Source organism: Notolabrus celidotus, chromosome 6 (assembly GCF_009762535.1).
Source record: "Notolabrus celidotus isolate fNotCel1 chromosome 6, fNotCel1.pri, whole genome shotgun sequence".
NCBI lineage: Eukaryota > Metazoa > Chordata > Actinopteri > Labriformes > Labridae > Notolabrus > Notolabrus celidotus.
The window spans coordinates 5,484,293-5,504,161 of record NC_048277.1 but is presented as its reverse complement, the minus strand read 5'-3'; the positions used below and the strand labels follow the sequence as shown (position 1 = coordinate 5,504,161).

The following is a 19,869-nucleotide window of genomic DNA, read 5'->3' as shown; positions in this document are numbered from 1 at the left end:
GGATTGTAGTGTTTGATTTTTGTTTGTTTTTGTTTTTTCACTCGTCCATGAAGATTTAAAAAAGTAGTCTTCCCTCAGGTATTGAGCATCTAAAACTCTATTTTATTAGTTTGATTTGATTCTTTTATTTGATTATTTATTATTTTAAATATATTTTTTCATTTATTTTTTAATGTTCCTAATTTATCTTTTTCACTTTTCTAATTTTATCCGATGTGTTGTCATCCTCTTATTCTGAAAACCTCTTTTATTGTCCTTTTAATGCTTTTATTTACTTCTTCGTTTTTTTATTATAATTTTTATTTATTTATTTATTTATCCTTGATAAAGAGATTGAAAAATCTCTTAGACAATGATTTATTGGTCTATTGTCACACAAGTTCATTCTATTTAATTCACGTGTATTCTTTCTAACCTCTTGCGTTGTATTCTGTTTTGAATTGTTGAAATTCCTCCTCCCTGTCTGTTAATGTTAGTCATGCTTTGTTTGTCAAAGCACTTTGTAAACATTTGTTTTTAAAGGTGCTATATAAATAAAGTTATTATTATTATTATTATTGAAACTTAATTCTCTGCATTGTGAAGAGTATTTTTGTGACAAATAGTGTTTTTTAACATTTAATTCACTGGAAGCGCATCCGAAGGGCACTTTAGTTCATTCAATCCAACAAAAAGGATTTCAGAGGGCACTTTTTTAAACGTTTTATACATTTTAGGGGCATTAAGAGAGCACTTTTTCATGCCTTTTACAATGAAAGGGCACCAGAGAAGGCAGTTTGTAATGTTTTATTTAATCCAGGACGCACTTTAGTGCAATTTCTTTCGGACCTGAGGGCACCAGGAGCGTTGATCACTCATGTTCACCAAAAATATGTTTAAGTCCATGCTGTTCAGATTAAGGTCTAGGCATGATTAGGTGTAACATAAAACTCTAAACAAACATGCTGGTAACAGTCATTTATTTAAACAAAATGCACAAAAAGACAGAGCTACATCAGTGATACAAAATTATAAACACAAACATATATGTACATATGTTTTGAGTACTTTTCAAGCACTCCTCAAACATATAAAGTCACAGAGAAAACAACAATAACTATCCTTTCTACAGATTGTCTGGCAGTATGGTTAGCTGGTTTGTGGGTCCGTCTACTGATGTATTAATTATTTAACTATATATACAAAAATGAAAAAGTTTACATCGCTTCTGAACCCTGGAACATATTAACAGTACGCATTAGACATTAAGCTTTATTTAACTGCATTTATAAACATGGTGACACTGCAGGTCACTACAGTGACCGTACCTGAAAATGTATCTAAATCTCATAAACAAATATATTTACATTAGTGTACAAAAGAGTTTTGAAATGTGAATGTTAATTGACATTACTGTATGAAACTACATGTGCGTGATAAGTGAAATATTGATAAAGATGTGTTAGAGTAACGTTTTGAGGTAACGAGAGACTACATGATGTTTGAGCTTGCAGTGTGAAGTAATGAAGGTCTAAGACAGACTGTTTGAATAATATGATGACCTGACACTAACTCGTATGTATATTATGTTATGATGGAAGTATGGGTAATGATGTTATTACAGCTTTAACATAGCTGCACCAGACTGGTACAGTGTCAGACTAGCTAATGACACCAACACAACACAAAACATACAAAGAAAATTGCACTTTTGAAGTTTACAAAAAATCTGTAAACACGTAGCAGACAACAACAGCAAAAACATGTTTTATGTTTTAAGAGAGGTTGAGTTTAGTATAAAGTTTAATGTTATGGCTTCAATATGCCACCCGACTCAGACTTCACTCTTCATCGTATCTACAGTAACTTCACTGACGTAAATTGAATGTAGATTAGGATTAAGCTTGAATTCTGTAGTGGTTACCAGGTGATAAATGGCTTGCTCCTTCATAAGATTATCAGATATTGAACTGAGTAAAGAGAAACACAGAGGGTGGGGATCGAAAGAAGAGTGCAAAGGAAAGGGAGGACGAATGAAGAGCGATTCTGGAGTTAACTTTTAAGTGAGGACAGACAGCGATGCCCACTAGATGTAGCTGTTCTCACATAAAACACATCTCTGATAAAGAATAGGGGTCTCATTTATAAATGTTGCGTATGCACACAAAAGGGCCTGAAACTGGCGTACGCGTGCTTTGCATTGACCATATATGGTTGAATGTGGGCGTGGAAAGGGCAGAATACGAGGCTGAACTAAATGCGCAAAAATCCGGGTAGTGTGTGATTTATAAACGGAACATTGCGCAAAGTCGGCGTGCGAACTGTTTTATAAATCAGGTTTTTTTTGGCCTACACCATTTCCGGGTTTTCAGGGTACGTACTCTTTTAATAGCGTCACAGCTGCACAGCATAATGTAGAGAGTGAGACTGTAATGAAAGAATTGGTCGGATGTTTCATGAATGAGAGGAGAATACAGGGCTCTCTGGATAATTCTGCAAACTTTACAACTTCAGCAGATTAGACTGAGATTAAGACATCATAGTTTCAGTGCAAGTTAATTTACACACCCCTCCTCTCTTTTATTTCACCTGATATTCAGCAATTATAGTTAGCTTTGTGTATTCCTCTATTTTCCTATTTGATCTCTTCAGTTTTCAATTTTGCCTTTTACAGCCACCTTACCGACCATGCAGTTGCTCACACTTAATTTAATTGAATTGAGTTTTTATCTTTATTTTAATCCCTTTCACGACCCTTTTACCCTTCTTTGCACCCGTGTTCCTTTCACCCTCACCGACTCCCTCCTCTCTTTTGTCAGAGAGCATTTAGTCTTCATTGTAGCGGCTCTGTAACGCAGGGTCGTTGTTGTGGCAGGCAGAAGCAGATCGAAATGTGGCGGAGATGGGTGATGGTGTGTCAGCCTCTCTGTCGGGTCCGGAGCTTGGGGTGGGAGATGGGGGAGGCAGGGAGGAGGAAATTGAGGGCTGTAAAGAAAAGAAGATATTAACCTTCTTTATTGAGCATGCCCTCTTTCTTATGCTTGTGTTCATTTGCTCTGGGGTTGGTTGTTCACCTGTAACGAGAGACTTGACTTGTTGGTCTTCTCTTTGACCTTAGCCAGAGCTCCTTTAAGTCCAGATGACCTCTCTGTCATCTCCAGAGCTGCTCTCAGCAGTTTGGGCGTCTCTGGCCTCCCAGGGGCTGCAGGGACCTGAGGGGGATCCTTCGGCTCTTCTTTGGGCTCAGGTTTCTTTCCCTTCGTTAGCATCTTCCTGTGGTTGAGACAGCAGTAACTTCTGTCAGACTTGTGTGATGATTACAAACAAGAAAAGTCTAAATTTAATCAGTTGGTGTCAATTTATCTATAATACAAAATCAGAAGTCACAGCAATGATGACGACAGTTATTGTTGTTGGGTTTGCAAGAGTGTGTGTGTGTGGTGCACAAAAAGTTAACCTGGCCTTCTTGCGGAGCAGTTTCTTGGACTCAGGATAGTGAACCAGGATCTCATTCAAGTCTTTCTTGTCCAGGATGAAGAGATTGGCAAAACCATGAGCGATTACATTTGCTGTGCGCCTGTTACCCCCGCCCACTGCAAGCAAACTGCCAATCAGAGAAATCTGGGTTGAAAAGGACATTTCATGCCACATTTGATATTTCAAGTTCAGAAAAGGGAGAGTACAGAAAAAAGTGTTTTTTTTAAATTTCATGTAAATAAATAGAAACGTTTCAGAACCAACATTTGCTCCAGTTCTAATTTATTTGTCATAGATGGCAAAAATAGTACCACCTCAAAATCTCTTTACCTGATCTCTCCAAAGACCGATCCTGCTCTCAGAGTGACAAACACTGTCTTCCCATCTGGTCCTCCAACCACCTGCACCTCTCCCGCTTTGATGATGTACATCTCCCGACCCACCTCGCCCTGAGCAGGACATGAAAAAGGGCAGAGGCAGGAATAAGAGTGGTGGAGTGATACATATAGAAAGAAAGAAACAATCCATGTGTAGTTTTCTCTTTTTGGCAAGTTTGCATGAAGTACCTTTTTACAAACGTAATCCCCGGGTAGGTAAACAACAGAGCGAAGGCTTTTGAGCATGTCAAAGATCATCTGTCTGTCACAACCCTGCAGAGGATGGAAACATCATAATGTCTGACTGTCTGCACTGTATGTTTTAGATCATCAATGTCATTCAAGTATACTTTTGTTTTTATGTGTTTTTGTGTATGTCAGTGTTTTTTTTTATTAAGGGTCTTCCTACCTGAAAAAGTGGGACTTTGCTGACGATGGAGTAGTTGACATCTATAGCAATGTCCAGACGCATTTTATCTGGCAGCTGAGTCAGCAGCTCCTGCTCATCTGAAAAGAAGATAACAAGATTTATCACATAACTAAAAGGTCACAGGTGGTTGAATGCTTCCCTTTTAAATGTTCATTATGAGTCCCTCACAAGCGCTGGCCAGAGAGCTTTCTGCACCAAAACGATGAACTCTCTGGGTGTTTTTAAAAGTTAACTAAAGACGTATCTTTTTAATCTGGCTTTTAATTTCCTTTTCTCCCTGGACTGCTTTATTACTTGTATTACTTTTATGGCCATTGTTTTAGCATCAGTTTTTATTTATTCTATTTTTATTCTATCTTCTCTGAATTCTATCTTATTCTATCTTCTTCTTAAATATTTTAATTTAATTGTATTTATTTTAATTTTCATGGTGTTTATTTAATTTAATTTAATTTAATTTTATATTATTTTATTAATGTATTTTATTTTATTTTATTTTGATTTATTTAATTAAATTTTTATTTTAAACTATTTCATATCATATTCCTCTCTCTTGTATTAGCCTTGTATCATGTTATCTGTTGCTGTTGTTTTCTGTCTCTGTTCTTTTGTGAAGCACTTTGGGCTGCATGCTTGAATGTAGGAAAGGTTCTATATAAATAAAAATGAGTTGAGTTGAGAGTTGAGGTTTAAGGAGTGCATGAAAACATGGTGCTCTCCTTACCCAGCATGCCTTGCGATTGCCAGGTGTAGTTGTACCAGGTTTTGACGCGGTTCTGGACATCTTTGGGGATGCGATAAGAAGACATGTATTTAATAGTGTTGTCCATACATGTGCGGTAGTAGGTCTGACCGGCCGTGGCTGCACCAACCACATCACGCATCTGGAGCACATGAGAGCAAAAGAAGTCATACAAAGAGTTAAATTGAAACATCGGAAGGATTAGTGTCTCATTGTCGTAAATATTAAAATAACACACTGGAGCTTTGTTTAACAAACTTAGGGTCTGATCTACTAAGATCCCAAATAACAAGTGCTAAATTGCATGTGCAAACAAAACAATTGCACGTGCTATTTCTGGGCGTGTTGCAGGTGATCTACTATGACTGCGTGCGCAAATGATAACATGTGCAAAAGTGGTGTGGACCGCCCTTAAAGCTGGGGTTGGCAGTCTCGGAAAACTAGCATGAATTTGAATGTAGCATTTCCTCAGGACTCCGTCTAACCCGGTCTAACCCCCCCCCTCCTCCCTCAGATCTCCTCCAAAATGACGCCCCCCCCCCCGCGCTCACATGCACGAGCCCCGCTGACTTGCGACCATATGATGGTGACTGATTCAAAACCGGTCGCCACCAAAACATTATCATAGTGAAAGTTAAAAACACAAACAAACATGGCTGCTGTTAGTACTCACAACTATCATGCTAGCATTATCCAGTTGTACCAGTGACACGATATCAGGAGAAAAGTTATAACACATATATAATACTGTAACAGCTCTACTGTTTGTTAAACGTGTTCAGTGTAGATGTTCTTAATTCCTACAGTGTTCACGGTCAGTGAAGGCATCAGGAGAGGTGTAGAGTGTGTGAGCGGGAGAGAGGAGAGACAAGAGGAGAAGTTCTTCATTCATTCAAACATTGATTGTTGCTTTGTTGGTTGTCGTGATCACGGCCGACAGTGACTGGTTATTAAAGATCAACGTGTTCACGAATCGGCTCGTCATCCCTACAGCGTCCGGACGGACGCTACAATAAATATATATTTCTGTAGGACTTACTAAATGTCATTCATTCTTCTGCTTGTCAGAGCCCCGTGATGAGAGCTTTTTAGACTCTGATCCGGACTACAGCCCTGAGCAAAGCACCTCGTCTGGTCAGAGGGGACAGGCCCAAGGTTGAGCGAGAGGGGCAGTCAGTAGAGTCAGGGGAAGCAGAGGCAGGAGACGGGGACGAGGAGTACACGCCGGGGAAATGTACGCGTAGGAGGCGGGCAGAACGGCAGGACGGGATTTGAATGGTTTAAAATTTTGGCACCCAAAAAAGGCTGATTGGTTGGTGTTTTCCCAGGTTTACTCTGGCTGAAGATAGCAGCTTTTCTTCTTTCTTTTTTAAGAACACATCATGTAATGATTGCCATCAGGACATAAAGATCATTTTAACCAGTATAACAAAAAGTGTATCTAAATCTGATTACCAACCCCAGCTTTAAATGAGGATTTTGCGCGTGCTACCGGCTGTCACCATGGAGAGTTTGGGAGGGCAGAGTGGCCGTAAACGATAAATGAAGTTTGAAGCCATGGAGTTGGAGGTCTTGGTGGAGGAGGCAAATAAACACATCAGTGAACTCCAGCAGAGACATCTCAGCGTTGCCAGAAGAAACACGATTTGGAAGAATGGAAAAAAAAGTGATTTCATTATTTGAAAAGTGTTTTCCCTGTAAAAAATAAGAATCTCTTTTTTCTTAAATGGAGAATCTTCATCAGATGTCTGACAATCCCCGCCGCGCTCCTCAAATCAGCTCAGTGACCACAATGATCACAGCCATTTGTGCGTAACACTGTGCCAGTTTGCACCTGCCTTTCAAACGTGCTAAATATAGACACAAAAACACTGACCGCAATCGGTTTTAGGTTTGATAAATCACATTGCGTGTGCTAAATGTTTACATTTGTATCTCCTCCTCCCAGTATTTTGCGCATTCTGATAATCTGCATGTATCCCGCATATTCATGAAGGCAAACACGCTAAATGGATTGCGCGGGCTGTTTTGCTCATTTGACAGACGCAATCCTCAGTGCTCCCGGTTAGTACGTCAGCTTTGCATGCGCTATCACGTTTGTACGTGTTTTTAAACACGCAAACCTTTAGTAGATCAGGCCCTGAGTGTTAAAAAGGAATGAGTGTCTACATTACATCAACACACCTGTCCAATCATGATGGAGAATGCAAAGACTCCAACAAAGTAGTTGATGAGCTGGAAGACGATCTCAAACAGGGTGGTGGGGTCTGGCAGACCACCGATGGTGATTAAGGTCTTCACCGCAAAGTAGTAACAGCGGATGTAACTGTGCAGAGACAAAGACGTGAAGCGTTATAAAGACACAGAATAGAGTTTGAATAATGTTAAAGATATGTCAAAAGTCAGAACATGAGATTTACTCTGGATGGTTGGAGTGAACAGAGGCTCAAAATAATTCAACATCAGGAAGCAGCCTGGCCTTGTTCGTGTTCTAACAGCAGTGTAACAATCAATCACCTTTACACCTCTGTCCTAATCTTCAGCACAAAAACAGACCCTCACTTGTTAGTGTGTTTTTCACAGACCTGTTTCCTTCGCCGTTGTACACCCACTTGGTCGATCCCAGTCCTGTGAAGGCAGAGCCCCAGTAGTATAGACAGGCATTACAGTGGAGACAGTATAGGAGATAGGTAGTGGTGCGGATCACCCTGAGAGATGGACAATGACACATTTATTATGAGGTGAATAGCAGATACATTTAGAAAGGTTAAAGACATAATGAGAGATAAAAGGAGTGACTTAGGTGAAGGTCAGAGGAACTATCAGGTGTCAGCTGACCTGTAGATGAAGGCTTTGGTCAAGATGGCCTCCAGACGCTCGTTGAATTCAAAAAAGGAGTTGATCTAAAGAGGTGTTGATAGAGAGCATGGAAATATTAACTATCAATGATTTGAATTATCTAGATAAATGACATCTACTATACAAACTAATAATGTCTGTTTCTGTTAGTGTGACATTGTCATGTGTGGCTCGGTGTGTTTGATTTTTTAATCCTTGCAAAAAAAAAAGTGGTGATTGCTAAAATGTTTGTACCATGACAATCTGCAGTGTGTCAGTAAGTGGAAATATGAAATTACAACAATGAAGCTCACCTTCAGCAGTCTGGGTAAGCGTAGCAGAGGGTTGACACCAGTTTTAAAGTAGAAGATCTCCAGCGGTACAAGGCTGACTACATCAAACTGCAAAAAAAAGACAGATAAACTAACTAAATGCTTCAATGATCGATCCAATGAGAATTATGTTAAAGTCTCTGAAGGAAACCTAAACAAGTTGAATTTCATTCATCATGAGTTACTTACTTTGAAGCGTTTGGTTTTCATGTAATTCTTTCTCATCTCCTTTTTGTCACTCTGTAAAAACAACAAACCTAGATATGAACAATGATCCTGGTAGGTGAATTCTTCATTTGACAATAATGTCTATTTGAAAAGTGAGTTACTCTTTTTTATTTACTATTTATTTTTGCTCCCTCTCAAGCTGCCTTCAGATATTTAGACCTTTAGATCCCCTACTAAGAGATGCTGTTCTGTTCACTGAAGATTACAAGGGTTAGAAACCATCAGGTTTATCAGACAGGCACAGAAGTTGTGTAAGACCCAACTCACATCTTACACCAAGATTTCAAACTTCCACTTTCTGGAAGGAGGTTCAGGGTCCCGAGGAGCAGGCTGAACCCTCAAAAACACTCATTCTGGCCAATGTCCATTAACTTCTCAATAACTTATAACACATGGCTGTCATAGAGCAATATGTTATACATGCACAGAGTGTCTTATTAGTACAGTGCAATTCAACATGTGGAGAGTGCATTATGGGTCTCCATGCAATACAGGCTTTCATAAGGACAATACATTACACTGTGCTTTGCTCTTTGTTATGTTAAGTTCAGTTAAGTTACGTGACGTGACATGACGTGACGTGACGTTATGTTAAGTTATGCTATGTTATGTTATGTCGCGTTGAGTTGCGTTACGCTACGTTATGTTACGTTACATTTTGCTATGTTTTGATATGTTATGTTATGTTATATCATGTTATATCATGTTATGTTTTGTTTTGTTATGTTATGTTACGTTACATTTTGCTATGTTTTGATATGTTATGTTATGTTATGTTATATTATGTTATGTTTTGATATGTTATGTTATGTTATATTATGTTATGTTTTGTTTTGTTATGTTATGTTACGTTACATTTTGCTATGTTTTGATATGTTATGTTATGTTATATTATGTTATGTTTTGTTTTGTTATGTTATGTTACGTTACATTTTGCTATGTTTTGTTATGTTATGTTATTTTGTTTTGTCTTCTCTTAGGTCGGCAGTGTCTCACTCACCACTATGTCTCCACCACGAATAAACTGCAGGCGAGGTTGGAAGATGGTGATGTCCAGGATGTAAATGAGGTCACACAGGTAGTCCGTCAGCAGCCAGTAGTAAATATTATTTGGAGTCTGGTAGGGGAAGGCCCAGCGCACAGGGATGAACCACACGTTCCAGTTCCACGCCAGAGAGACCAATAACATCCACAGCACATACATAAGATCTGACAGAGAGACAAAGATGAAAGCATGGCGATATTGAGGGAATCAATCATGAGTAAATTAAGTTTTATCTTATGAATGTATTTAAATAATTTGGTTTATGTTGGTACTCATCGGTTGAGAGTTTTGTCAATCACTTCTGAATAGTTTGGATAAATCAGATTCTACTGAACAGACTGTGTGGCGTGGTTCTCACTGGTAAAAGGATCGATGCTGGCAGGGAAGCGGTAGTGCACACAGGCTCGTATCCAGCGAGGGGCTTTGCAGCAACGCTTAGCCTGCTCCTCCACTTCCCTATCCTGAACTCCAACACCTTCTCCTTCTACTTCTTTTTCTCCTGAAGGACCTTCTTGCGCCTCCCTCTCTCCCCCATTTGTGGATTGAGTACTAGGAGCAGGCTGAGGAGCTGGAGCCTGAGGAGGAGCTGCAGGGGAAGAGAGCAAAAGGTCAGAACAGCACCGTGAGTTGCTTGGCCCATCCTCAAGCCACACCCATTCTGGGCAGCAGTAATCAAAACACTCAATGTTCGTAGAGGGACACTCAAGGTGCAACGCAAGATATGACAGGGGAAAAGCTGAGCGGTTGGTGTCCGGAGGAGTTGCTTCCTCTTATGATCAGCGTCTTCCTCTCAGCTCTGTGTGTCTATCCTTTTTGTGGATAATGTTTAATGCTATCTATCAAACTACAGACAAACTGATGGCGCAAGGTGTTTGTGTGTGTTTCGGCATGTTTGTGTGTGTGCAGGTAGAAGATAAAAGAAATAAAACAGCAGAGACTCACAGGGGACGACACTGTCTTCATCTGAGCTGTCAGGGTCAATGAGTTTCTCCTTGGCTTTCTCTGTTCTCTCCTTAAACATCCGGACCAGCTCCTGGAGGCGTTCATTAACCACTGTGCTGGTCTGACTGGCTGCAGACGCTGGACGTTCTTTAAGTCTTGAAGAAAATATATATTTTACTGTACTTTGAACATCCTTTATGCTACATGTCCAGATAACATTACACACCTTGTTGTTGTGAATGTATGCATGTTTGTGTGTGTGTGTGTGAGTAGTGCTTACATGTCATCTGTGCTGTGCAGGCTGGACTGACTGGGCCAGGCTCTTACTGGAGTGTTTCCTTCATCATCATCATCTTCACTTTGAGAGCTCAGCCTCTGTCTGTTGAATTAAATCGACTTTTGAATTTGAATTTTCGACTCTTTTGTCTTGGCAGGATGCAAATCAACAGTTATGTGACTCTACTGTTCATCATGTCGTCTGTAAATGAGAAAAGACTCCATGTTTTCATGCTCTATTTGTATCTGTGATTAAGAGGAGTAAAATTAAACTCTTAAGATGATTATGGAATGAGTAAATGAAAAATTCATATGGATTAATTCATGATATTGTATGTGTAAGTAAATATAATTCTGACTGAGCAGCACCATGTGTGTATAAAAATGTACCAATGCTTTGAGGAGGATCTGAGAGGAGCTGGAGATACTGAGACTTTTAAACGTAAACTGAAAATGTATTTATTCAGTCTGGCTTTTATGTAGGGTTTAACAATTTTATTACTTTACTTTTAACTATTGTATTGATTTTAATGTTCTTTTATTTTATTTTTTTATTTGAACCATTTGTTTTATTTATCTACTCAGTTTTATTGATATTTTTAGCCTTCATTTTATTTTATTTTCAACTCTCATCCTTACCCCTTTTTTAATGTATTTATTTAAACTATTTATATTCTTAATTACACATATTTTATTGCTGTTGGTGAGCATTAGTCTCTATTTTAAAATACATTTTTTGTTTTTTTTATATGTCTTACCATTATTTTATTTCTGCTTCTTTCTTGTTTTCAATCACTGTAAAGCACTTTGAGTTGTATTTGATTTGTATGAAAGGTGCTATATAAATAAAGCTTGATTGATTGAAGTAATACATTATTATTGAAGACATGGCTGACTTACATCTTTGTCCAGATAGTCCTACGATTCCTTCCACTACTGTCCATGGTTTTCAGTGTGTTCGTGTTCCAGAGAGAGAGAGAGAGAGAGAGAGAGAGAGAGAGAGAGAGAGAGAGAAAGAAAGAGAGGGTTTGTGAGTGATGTGTCAAGGACAATGATACTAATCAAAGAAACTTTTGCAAACCAATGAAAGTTATCACCCACAACAACACTCTACAGGTCGGTGACAAGGACATTGCAGTAAACACAAGTACGTAAATCTGCTCTCAAGCCATGCAACAAAAATAATCTGTACTTGCAACTAAAGCAATGCTCCATGTCTTACAGAGGGTTTCAGCTCCATAATAACTCATGTGGTATACCATCTGTGATCTAGCACTGTGCTAGTTTGTGTAAGTGCATCTTTGATGTCTTTAACTGCCAGAAAAGATTTGGGACAATATGTCATTTTCCTACGTAAGCCCTAAAAGGACATGATTAAATACATTTTATTTTCTCAGTTTTCTCGAGATAACAAGTTGATTTTGTTATCTTGAGATCTCGACTTATTTTTCTAGTGATAATGGGATAATTTATCTCATTTTATCCAGAGAACGAAGCTTGTTTTTTGTGTTTTTGATCTTCAACCAGGTAAATGTCACGTAACAAAATGTCTTTTTATTCTTTACTCAGGAAAAATGTTCTAAACAATGTTTGGGAAAAAAAACAAAAAACAAAACAATTAAAGAAACTGAAAACTGGCCTTTCCTATTACCTGAAGTTACTTGGTTACCATATGTATAAATGTGCTCCTTTTATTTCTAGTACGGAAGCCCTAAAAGAGCATGATTAAATACATTTTATTTTCTCAGTTTCCTCAAGATCTCAACTTTTTTTTTTGTTATCTCGAGAAAAATACGGTGAGATCTTGAGAAAGAAAGTGAAATCAACTGGTTATCTTGAGAAAACAGAGAAAATAAAATGTATTTAATCATCCGTACTTTCCTTCAGCAGTACTCCTGGTTTTCTGTAAGACAGACCATCACAATGCTTCTGCTAACTGTGACAGCAGAGGGCAGCAGATCCATCTTAAATGACACAAAACACTTGGACAAGGTGAGGAGTTTAACTCAAGTATGATCAATTGAATGATTAATTAAAGTCATGAATAATGATAGACATATAAATCTATCATTCATATACTTTTTATGTTAACTGCAGATGTGTTGAATCTAAAATATCCAATAAAAACGGGGTGTTGTGATCTCTACTTGGAATCATTCTGGATGAAAACACTGAACTTGCCAGAGAAGCTTGTGTACTGATGTAACCTCAATAACTTAGTGAAGTTAAATCTTAAGTGTGTCTTATATGAAATGCAAGACTTGCTGCACATGGTTGTTGTTTTTTCGAGCTCACGATATGGGCCTGTTACTGATTTATTGCCAATCACATGCATGATTACCCAATATGTCCGTATGAAATTATGTAGACAGAAAATATTATGCAAAATGTATCGCTAAGGATGATTTATGAATGGTGTTGTAAAGTAATAGGTTCTGCAGAGTGGCTTGTTAACAATATTTGCAACAGTGTCTGCAAGACATGGAGCAGTGATTCAATGAGTAGACAGTTGTCAACACTGGGACTGAGACTCTTCACCAAAGTTATTATTCTAAGGAAGATGCAAAATGGAGCAAAATCTAAACAAATACCCCAAAAAGTTGACTTTCATCTCATTCTATCAGCTGCCATATCACCTGACAATTATTTTTACCTCTCTAATATTGGTTTGATATCTGTCTCAAAATCAAATATCAGTCTGGCTCTATTGTGTGTGTGGTGTGCTACTGAAGAAAGGAAGAATGACTGTAGACAAGGAATAACAATACCAACTCAAAAATCCATGCAGTTGCTTACTCTTTATCTCCTTTGCTGTAGATTAAAGCACAAAGGGAGAGAAAAGATTGAAATATTCAATACACACGCAGATTAAGAAGTGTTTAAACAGGAAAATCATTCCTCGTATCACTCTGCATTAAGCTCTTTTTACAAAACTAAATGTGAAGTCAAAGTAGAAGTAATATTATAAACATTGTATGATATACAACATGTTGCAGCACAGGTATGATAAATACTATAAATAGCCATTCTTACCTTTGACGACCTCCTGAAGGGGTCACAGGAACAGTCAGGGTTGTGATTTTGGGGTCCTGGGGGGTTAAGATGTGGGGGATGGTTCTAAGTTCAACCTTTCCTCCTGATGCTGCTTCTCCATCTCGTCGCTTCTCATGGTCTGAGTCCACATCCTCTACGTTGACTGCTGGACGAAGGCTAAGGCTTGAGCTCTCTGGGGAGAGGGGAAGTACAAATAATGTAAGATGTGTCGTAGAAGTATTTCAATGCCCAAACCACTTAGTTCAGGATAATGCAGAATTATTATAAACAAAATATATTTTAAGAGTCTGAGCGGTTCTTTTCTTGTATACTGTACGCAGACTGCTACAGACTTCAGCACAGCTGAGTGGAGATAGAGGGAAGCCGATAAATGCATTTTTTTTTACTGTTAAATGAACCAAGTGTTGTCACCAACGAGATAGTTACATGATTTTAGGATATGCATGAGCAGCTCTATTCAATATTTTTGTTCACATTACACTTAAACTTATTCAAACTTATTTTAAAATATCAGAAAGAGACAAAAACAAAAAACTATAACAACACAAAATATGTTCAACTATTTCCAGGGGGACATTCAGTCTTGAAAACATGGTCAGGAAAGTCAGAGAAGAACTGATTTGTATTTTGTTTTTTTTTTAAAAGCATATTGACAATCAGCTATTCTTTATTCAAAAATGAGAGGTTTATTCTGATACTATTAGTTACAATAGAATAGTTTGTTAAAATTGAAGCGTTCAGGTTCTGATCTCTCAACAAAACCAACCATTCACCTGCATGTCTTTTTGCTGAAACCTCTGAGTCATCTTCAATGAAGAATGCTGGGTTGGAGAGACCGGACAGCTGGCGGGAGGGGGAGTTCAGCTGCCGTGATGGGGGACTTACGATCGGAGGCAGGCGCGGGTAGGATGGCACATTGGGCAGCTCGAGAGCACTACCATTGGGGGAGGATGGAGATGGAGAGCGGGACCTGAGCTGGGGATGGTGAGGAGGAGGAGGGAGAGGGGAGTGTCGGACAAGCCGGTTGAGCTCGACATCTTGCTGATTTTTTTCTTGCTTTTGTTTTTGCTGTTGTTGTTGTTGTTGTTTCTTAGGCATCTTGTGGCATGAGGCTGTTAAGGCGGTTTTGGATGTTGAGGAAATACTGCTGCGTCCGTGAGGGGAACTGGGATACCTTCTCCGGGATGGTCGAAAGGCTCTGGGAAAGACTGGACAGAGTGGGGCCGACCGAACCGTCAGAGTTCTTGGGTAAGAGCTCTGTAAGAGTTGTGGCAATATTTCGGGGGACCTGTGTGAGTCGGATCTGTGATAACTCTTGTCGCAGTTCAGGGGGTAAAGAGGGTAGGCGAGGTAAGTACTTGGTAACGTCAGAAAGCTGTTTTGGTAGTTCAGGCATGGAGGGTACTTTGGGAGGAGAAATGCCGTTCTCTTTGAAGTATGCGTTGATGTTGCCCAGGCACTCAGAGGTGTGAGGAATGCGCATCAGGCAGCTCTTGAATGCATCACAGCTGACTGGAGCTATAGAGAAGACAGATTCACATTCAGGAAGAACACAAGCAAGGCGTGAGATGAAGAGAGTCAAAGGTCAAAAGCTGTGTGGTCAGCATGTATTACAGTGTCAGATGTCTTCTAGATGAAAAACATCATGGTTATCATCCGGAGTCAGAAAGCAGCGTGTACTGTAACTGTGCAAGGTTGTTCTAACAAAGGGAGAAAAAAGGTAGAAAAAGAGAATAGTACTTACCACCACAGCCTTGCTCAGTGCCTTCCTCGTCCTACAAAAAAATACCAAGCATACAAAACATGTTCATATCAGTGATTTTATAGAAATATAAATGGTGTGAATTATCTAAACCTGAAAGCAAGGAAGGAGAAAAGGGATGAAGGATTTCTGGCTAACATATCAGCAATGTAAGAAAGTTCTGTTTTATACTTCTGGAGACTGGAGTTGGGAAAAGGAAATGTTTATGGCTATGATAAAGTCAGGGGCCACAGGAAGCTAAATGAACATTATTAGGTGTAACAGCCACATATATTTCATGAGGTGGTCTTTACCTTTTCACTGGCTCTGTCAGAGTCACCGTCTTCCTTTGTTTTCTGTGGCTGCTGGGTTACAGGCTCCGCTTCTGAAATGTTGTTGGTGTCTTGCTTTGGTTCAGGACTTAGAGGCGGAGAGGTGGAGGTCCGCTGCAGCTCTACATTTTTGATTATTAAATCAAATATCAGTCATTAACATACACCTGTCAGTACTGATCTAGGTATGATATAAATATACTGGGATGAATAAGATGTAGGAGATATAAAAACCTACCTTTTCCAGACCTCTCGTCACCAGGGCTCTGTTCCTCTCTGGAGGGAAAGACAGGAGACAAAATAGTTTAAGAATTGATGGATTGGCTGTCTGGCATTGTTGAGCACTGATCCACTGTTCAGCAGACAATGTTACTTGTCCCAACAAATAATAACAACTTGTATTAAAAGAGTACTATAGTATGAGGGTAAATATCTGTTTTATACTCCTATGTGATTAGTTTATGTTGAATATGTCATGTCTCCAATTAATGTCGACTGGTATCAGCTTATTGCACTCACTGATTGCAGGAGCTCAAATATGTGTTGGATCACATCAATTAATGATGGCAAGCTAGTAAGCCCCATGTTTTAATATTTACGTCATCAAAACAGGGGGGTTCTGTTGGACTGTGTGAGTGCACTGAAAAATGCTTCTCTTTGAGTTTGTTATTATAAAGCAGATACAAAACTTTTGAGGCAGTCAATTAAAAACAAATGTACATATTTTAAGTGAGAGAATATAAAATTAAAAATGACTTTGTAAGGTGGTCCAGTTGAATTTGGGCTTACTCAAAGATAGTGTAACGTAAGCCTGACTTCAAAGATTTATTTGATGTTCTTGACTAATGGGGAAAATATTACAAAAAGTAATATAAAATATTATGAAATAAAATTATTAGAAAATAAATAATAATGATAATCAATTATTAATCAATCAATCAATAATCAATATTTTTAATATTGTATATTAAAGCTAGGGTTGGTAGTCACCGAAAACTAGCATGAATTTGAATGTAGCGTTTCCTCAGGACTCTGTCTAACCCCTTCCCCTCCTCCCCTCGGAGCTCCTCCAAAACGACGCCCCCCGCTCAGATGCACGAGCGTCGCTGATTCACGACCATATGATGGTGACTCTATTCAAAACCGGCCCTCAGCACATTGTTTGTATTTTACACTACTTCCACTCATGTCTTACTCAGCGGTAAAAAAACACCAAAACATTCTCATAGTGAAAGTTAAAAACACAAACAAACATGAAATGTACGCTTTGCAGGAGGTGGGCAGAACGGCAGGACGGGATTTGATTGGTTTCATCATTTGGCTCCTGATGGCAGGGATTGGTTGGTGTTTTCCCAGGTTTACTCCGGCTGTAGATAGCCGCTTTTTTTCACTCTTTTTTAAGAACACATTATGTATTGATGTCATCGGGACATAAAGATCATTTTAACCAGTAAAACAAAAAGTGTATCTAAATCTGACTACCAACCCAAGCTTTAATATTAAAAAAGTAAATAAATGAATAAATATTTACATTTTTTGAACCCAATTTTTTCTCAATTGGTACATTACTTGCAAATAATGCAATAAAATTGGTTAATGATTTATAAACTGAACTCAAATTAATCAAAATTGTGCCTTTTTTGTGTGATATTTTGTTCTCTTTCCCAATTATTGCATTACTGTTAGCCTGAATACACCAATAATCAAGACAGGTCCATCCATCCATCCATCCATCCATCCACACTCACACACTCACACCTACGGGCAATTTAGAGTGACCAATTCACCTGGTGAGCATGTTTTTTTGGACTGTGAGAGGAAGCCGGAGTATCCGGAGAGAACCCACGCATGCACGGGAGAACATGCAAACTCCACACAGAAAGGCACCTGCCCGGGCAGGAACTCGAACCAGGAACCTTCTCGCTGTGGGGCAACAGCGCTACCCGCCGCATCACCTAGCAGCCCCTAATTGATTATGATTACACATTTTTTTAATTTTTAATTTTTTTTATGTTTTTAATTGTATTATATTTTTAAATATGTTTTTACTTTCTTTTATTTTCTTTTTACGACATGTTTCTGTATCGAAACATGACGTCACTTATTGATGGCTAAAGGTAGTACAAAATGTTTCCCCTCCGTTGTTATCATAAACAGGAATAATAACAGGAATGTAACCTTAATTATCCTTGTTTGTTTCTCCTTTTGAAGATGATAAATTCAGAGGTTAAATAAACGGCGACAGCTCATAAATGATATAAAGTATTTCCTTATTAAACTCTCTCACAACGATGTTTTTAAAACAAGATAACGTGACTTACGGTCTCCAACTACACGCACGTTAACCTTTGATAGTCCACGAACATCGAAACGTGTCAAGTTCCACGCGCTCGGCGGAGAAGATTTTAAGAATGTTGGAGAAACAACAGGTGATATATTTCAGAACACCGTCGTCCATCATTTTTCCTGCGACTCCAGCAGCAGCAGCAGCAGCAGCAGCAGCAGGTGCACTCTGTTACCGGGGGAACCGTTGAGAGGAGGGCAGGGGGCGGAGGTGGGGGGTCGGTTGTTGCCAAGGGAAGCTACGGTTGCTATGGCAGGGTAGTGTGATGCTGAGGCAGCACGCGGAAAAGATCACATAACGAGAACCCACGGGATTTGGGACCAGCATGAGACCAGCATGAGACCAGAGACCAACTGAGGTCACTGGTGTCTTCAGTGATACTCATAGGGTGATACTACATCTATGTAGCGCTGTGCTTATGTGCAAAATAACTCAAGTATTTTAATTTCATGCTTTTTATTATAGACCACTTCTACTCTGTCACATCTGAGTGTAGCGAGCCACCTTTTTATGTGAAATGTATTTTATAAGCGTATTGAATGCTAAAAAAAATTGGATTGGTGTCATTATTGAAGTTATTTTGGGTAAGTATCACATTCATTCCTGTAAGTGAAAGGATGGAATGATGTCGTTTAATATAGGCCTACGTCACTTTGGGTTATTCTGTATATTTTCAACATTTTGGGAAACTCTAGCATCTCAAAACCAATTGAAATTTGCTTCATATTTTCAAAATGAGGTGTTTCTTTTGGTGAGTGATATCATTAAAGGTACAGTGTAAAGTGGCACTTAGAACTGACTTATTAGAAATGGAATATAACATCAAAAGTACAACATATACACTACCAGTCAAAAGTTTGGAACACCTTCTCATTCAAGGGTTTGTATTTATTTTAATTATTATAAACACTGTAGATTAATACTGAGAGCATATATGGAATTATTGAATGAACAAAAAAGTGTTAAACAAAGCAGAATATGTTTTATATTTTAGATTCTGTAAAGTAGCCCCCTTTTTCCTTCATGACAGCTTTGCACACTCTTGGTATTCTCTCAGTCTGCTTCATGAAGTGGTCTCCTGGAATGGTTTCTAATTAACATGAGCCTTGTCAAGAGTTCATTTGTAGAATGACTTGCCTTCTTAATGTGTTTGAGACCATCAGTTGTGTTGTTCAGAGGTAGGGTTAGTACACAATGTATAGCCCTATTTGACTACTGTTGTAATCCAGATTATGGCAAAACCAGATTATTTCATAGTTTTGATGTCTTCAGTATTAATCTACAATGTTGAAAATAATTGAAATAAATAAAAACCATTGAATGAGAATGTGTGTCCACAGATTCTTCAATTACCATGTTTCTACAGTGCTACCGAGCGATTAAACTAGAAACGGTCACATTTTTAACTGTTAAATGAACAACGTATTGTCATCAACAAGATTATTGAATAGTTTTAAGATGTGCATGAGCAGCTCTATTTAATATTTTTGTTCACATTACACTTAAACTTATTCAAACTTATTTTAAATTATCAGAAAGAGACAAAACAAAAAACCTTAACAAAATAAAGATTTCCAACTATTTCCAAGAAGCACAGTCTTTTAAAGTTGTAATAAACTTTGAAGTAATTTAGTGAATGGCTGCCGGAAATTGAAGGCAAAGAAGAGATTGGATGTTGTGTGTAGAAAAAATTGTATGGATAGGATTTTTTTGCTGGTGAAAACTTGACAAA

The 19,869-nt window shown here is 38.5% G+C and overlaps 1 protein-coding gene across 3 annotated transcripts; it reads right to left on the bottom strand.

The window, feature by feature from the left end:
* Positions 1-942: 942 nt before the first annotated feature.
* On the bottom strand, positions 943-18,407 carry LOC117815102 (cyclic nucleotide-gated cation channel beta-1-like). Of its 3 annotated transcripts, XM_034686797.1 has the most exons (24): positions 18,115-18,405; positions 16,032-16,069; positions 15,776-15,915; positions 15,465-15,495; positions 14,494-15,238; positions 13,700-13,892; positions 13,463-13,477; positions 11,567-11,602; positions 10,671-10,769; positions 10,391-10,545; positions 9,807-10,034; positions 9,404-9,612; positions 8,365-8,415; positions 8,158-8,244; positions 7,844-7,908; positions 7,591-7,713; positions 7,190-7,331; positions 4,988-5,147; positions 4,243-4,340; positions 4,023-4,106; positions 3,787-3,905; positions 3,437-3,583; positions 3,054-3,252; positions 943-2,964 (listed from the first exon to the last, which is right to left on the bottom strand). In XM_034686797.1, the coding sequence occupies exons 5-24, from the start codon at positions 14,816-14,818 to the stop codon at positions 2,806-2,808; spliced, it is 2,694 nt and encodes an 897-aa protein (XP_034542688.1). In that variant the 5' UTR covers positions 14,819-15,238; positions 15,465-15,495; positions 15,776-15,915; positions 16,032-16,069; positions 18,115-18,405; the 3' UTR covers positions 943-2,805. The 3 variants fall into 3 exon arrangements, with proteins under 3 accessions (XP_034542688.1, XP_034542689.1, XP_034542690.1); XM_034686798.1 differs by lacking the exon at positions 13,463-13,477; XM_034686799.1 differs by lacking the exons at positions 943-2,964; positions 3,054-3,252 and having other exon boundaries at positions 3,498-3,600; positions 18,115-18,407.
* Between the last annotated feature and the right edge of the window lie 1,462 nt (positions 18,408-19,869).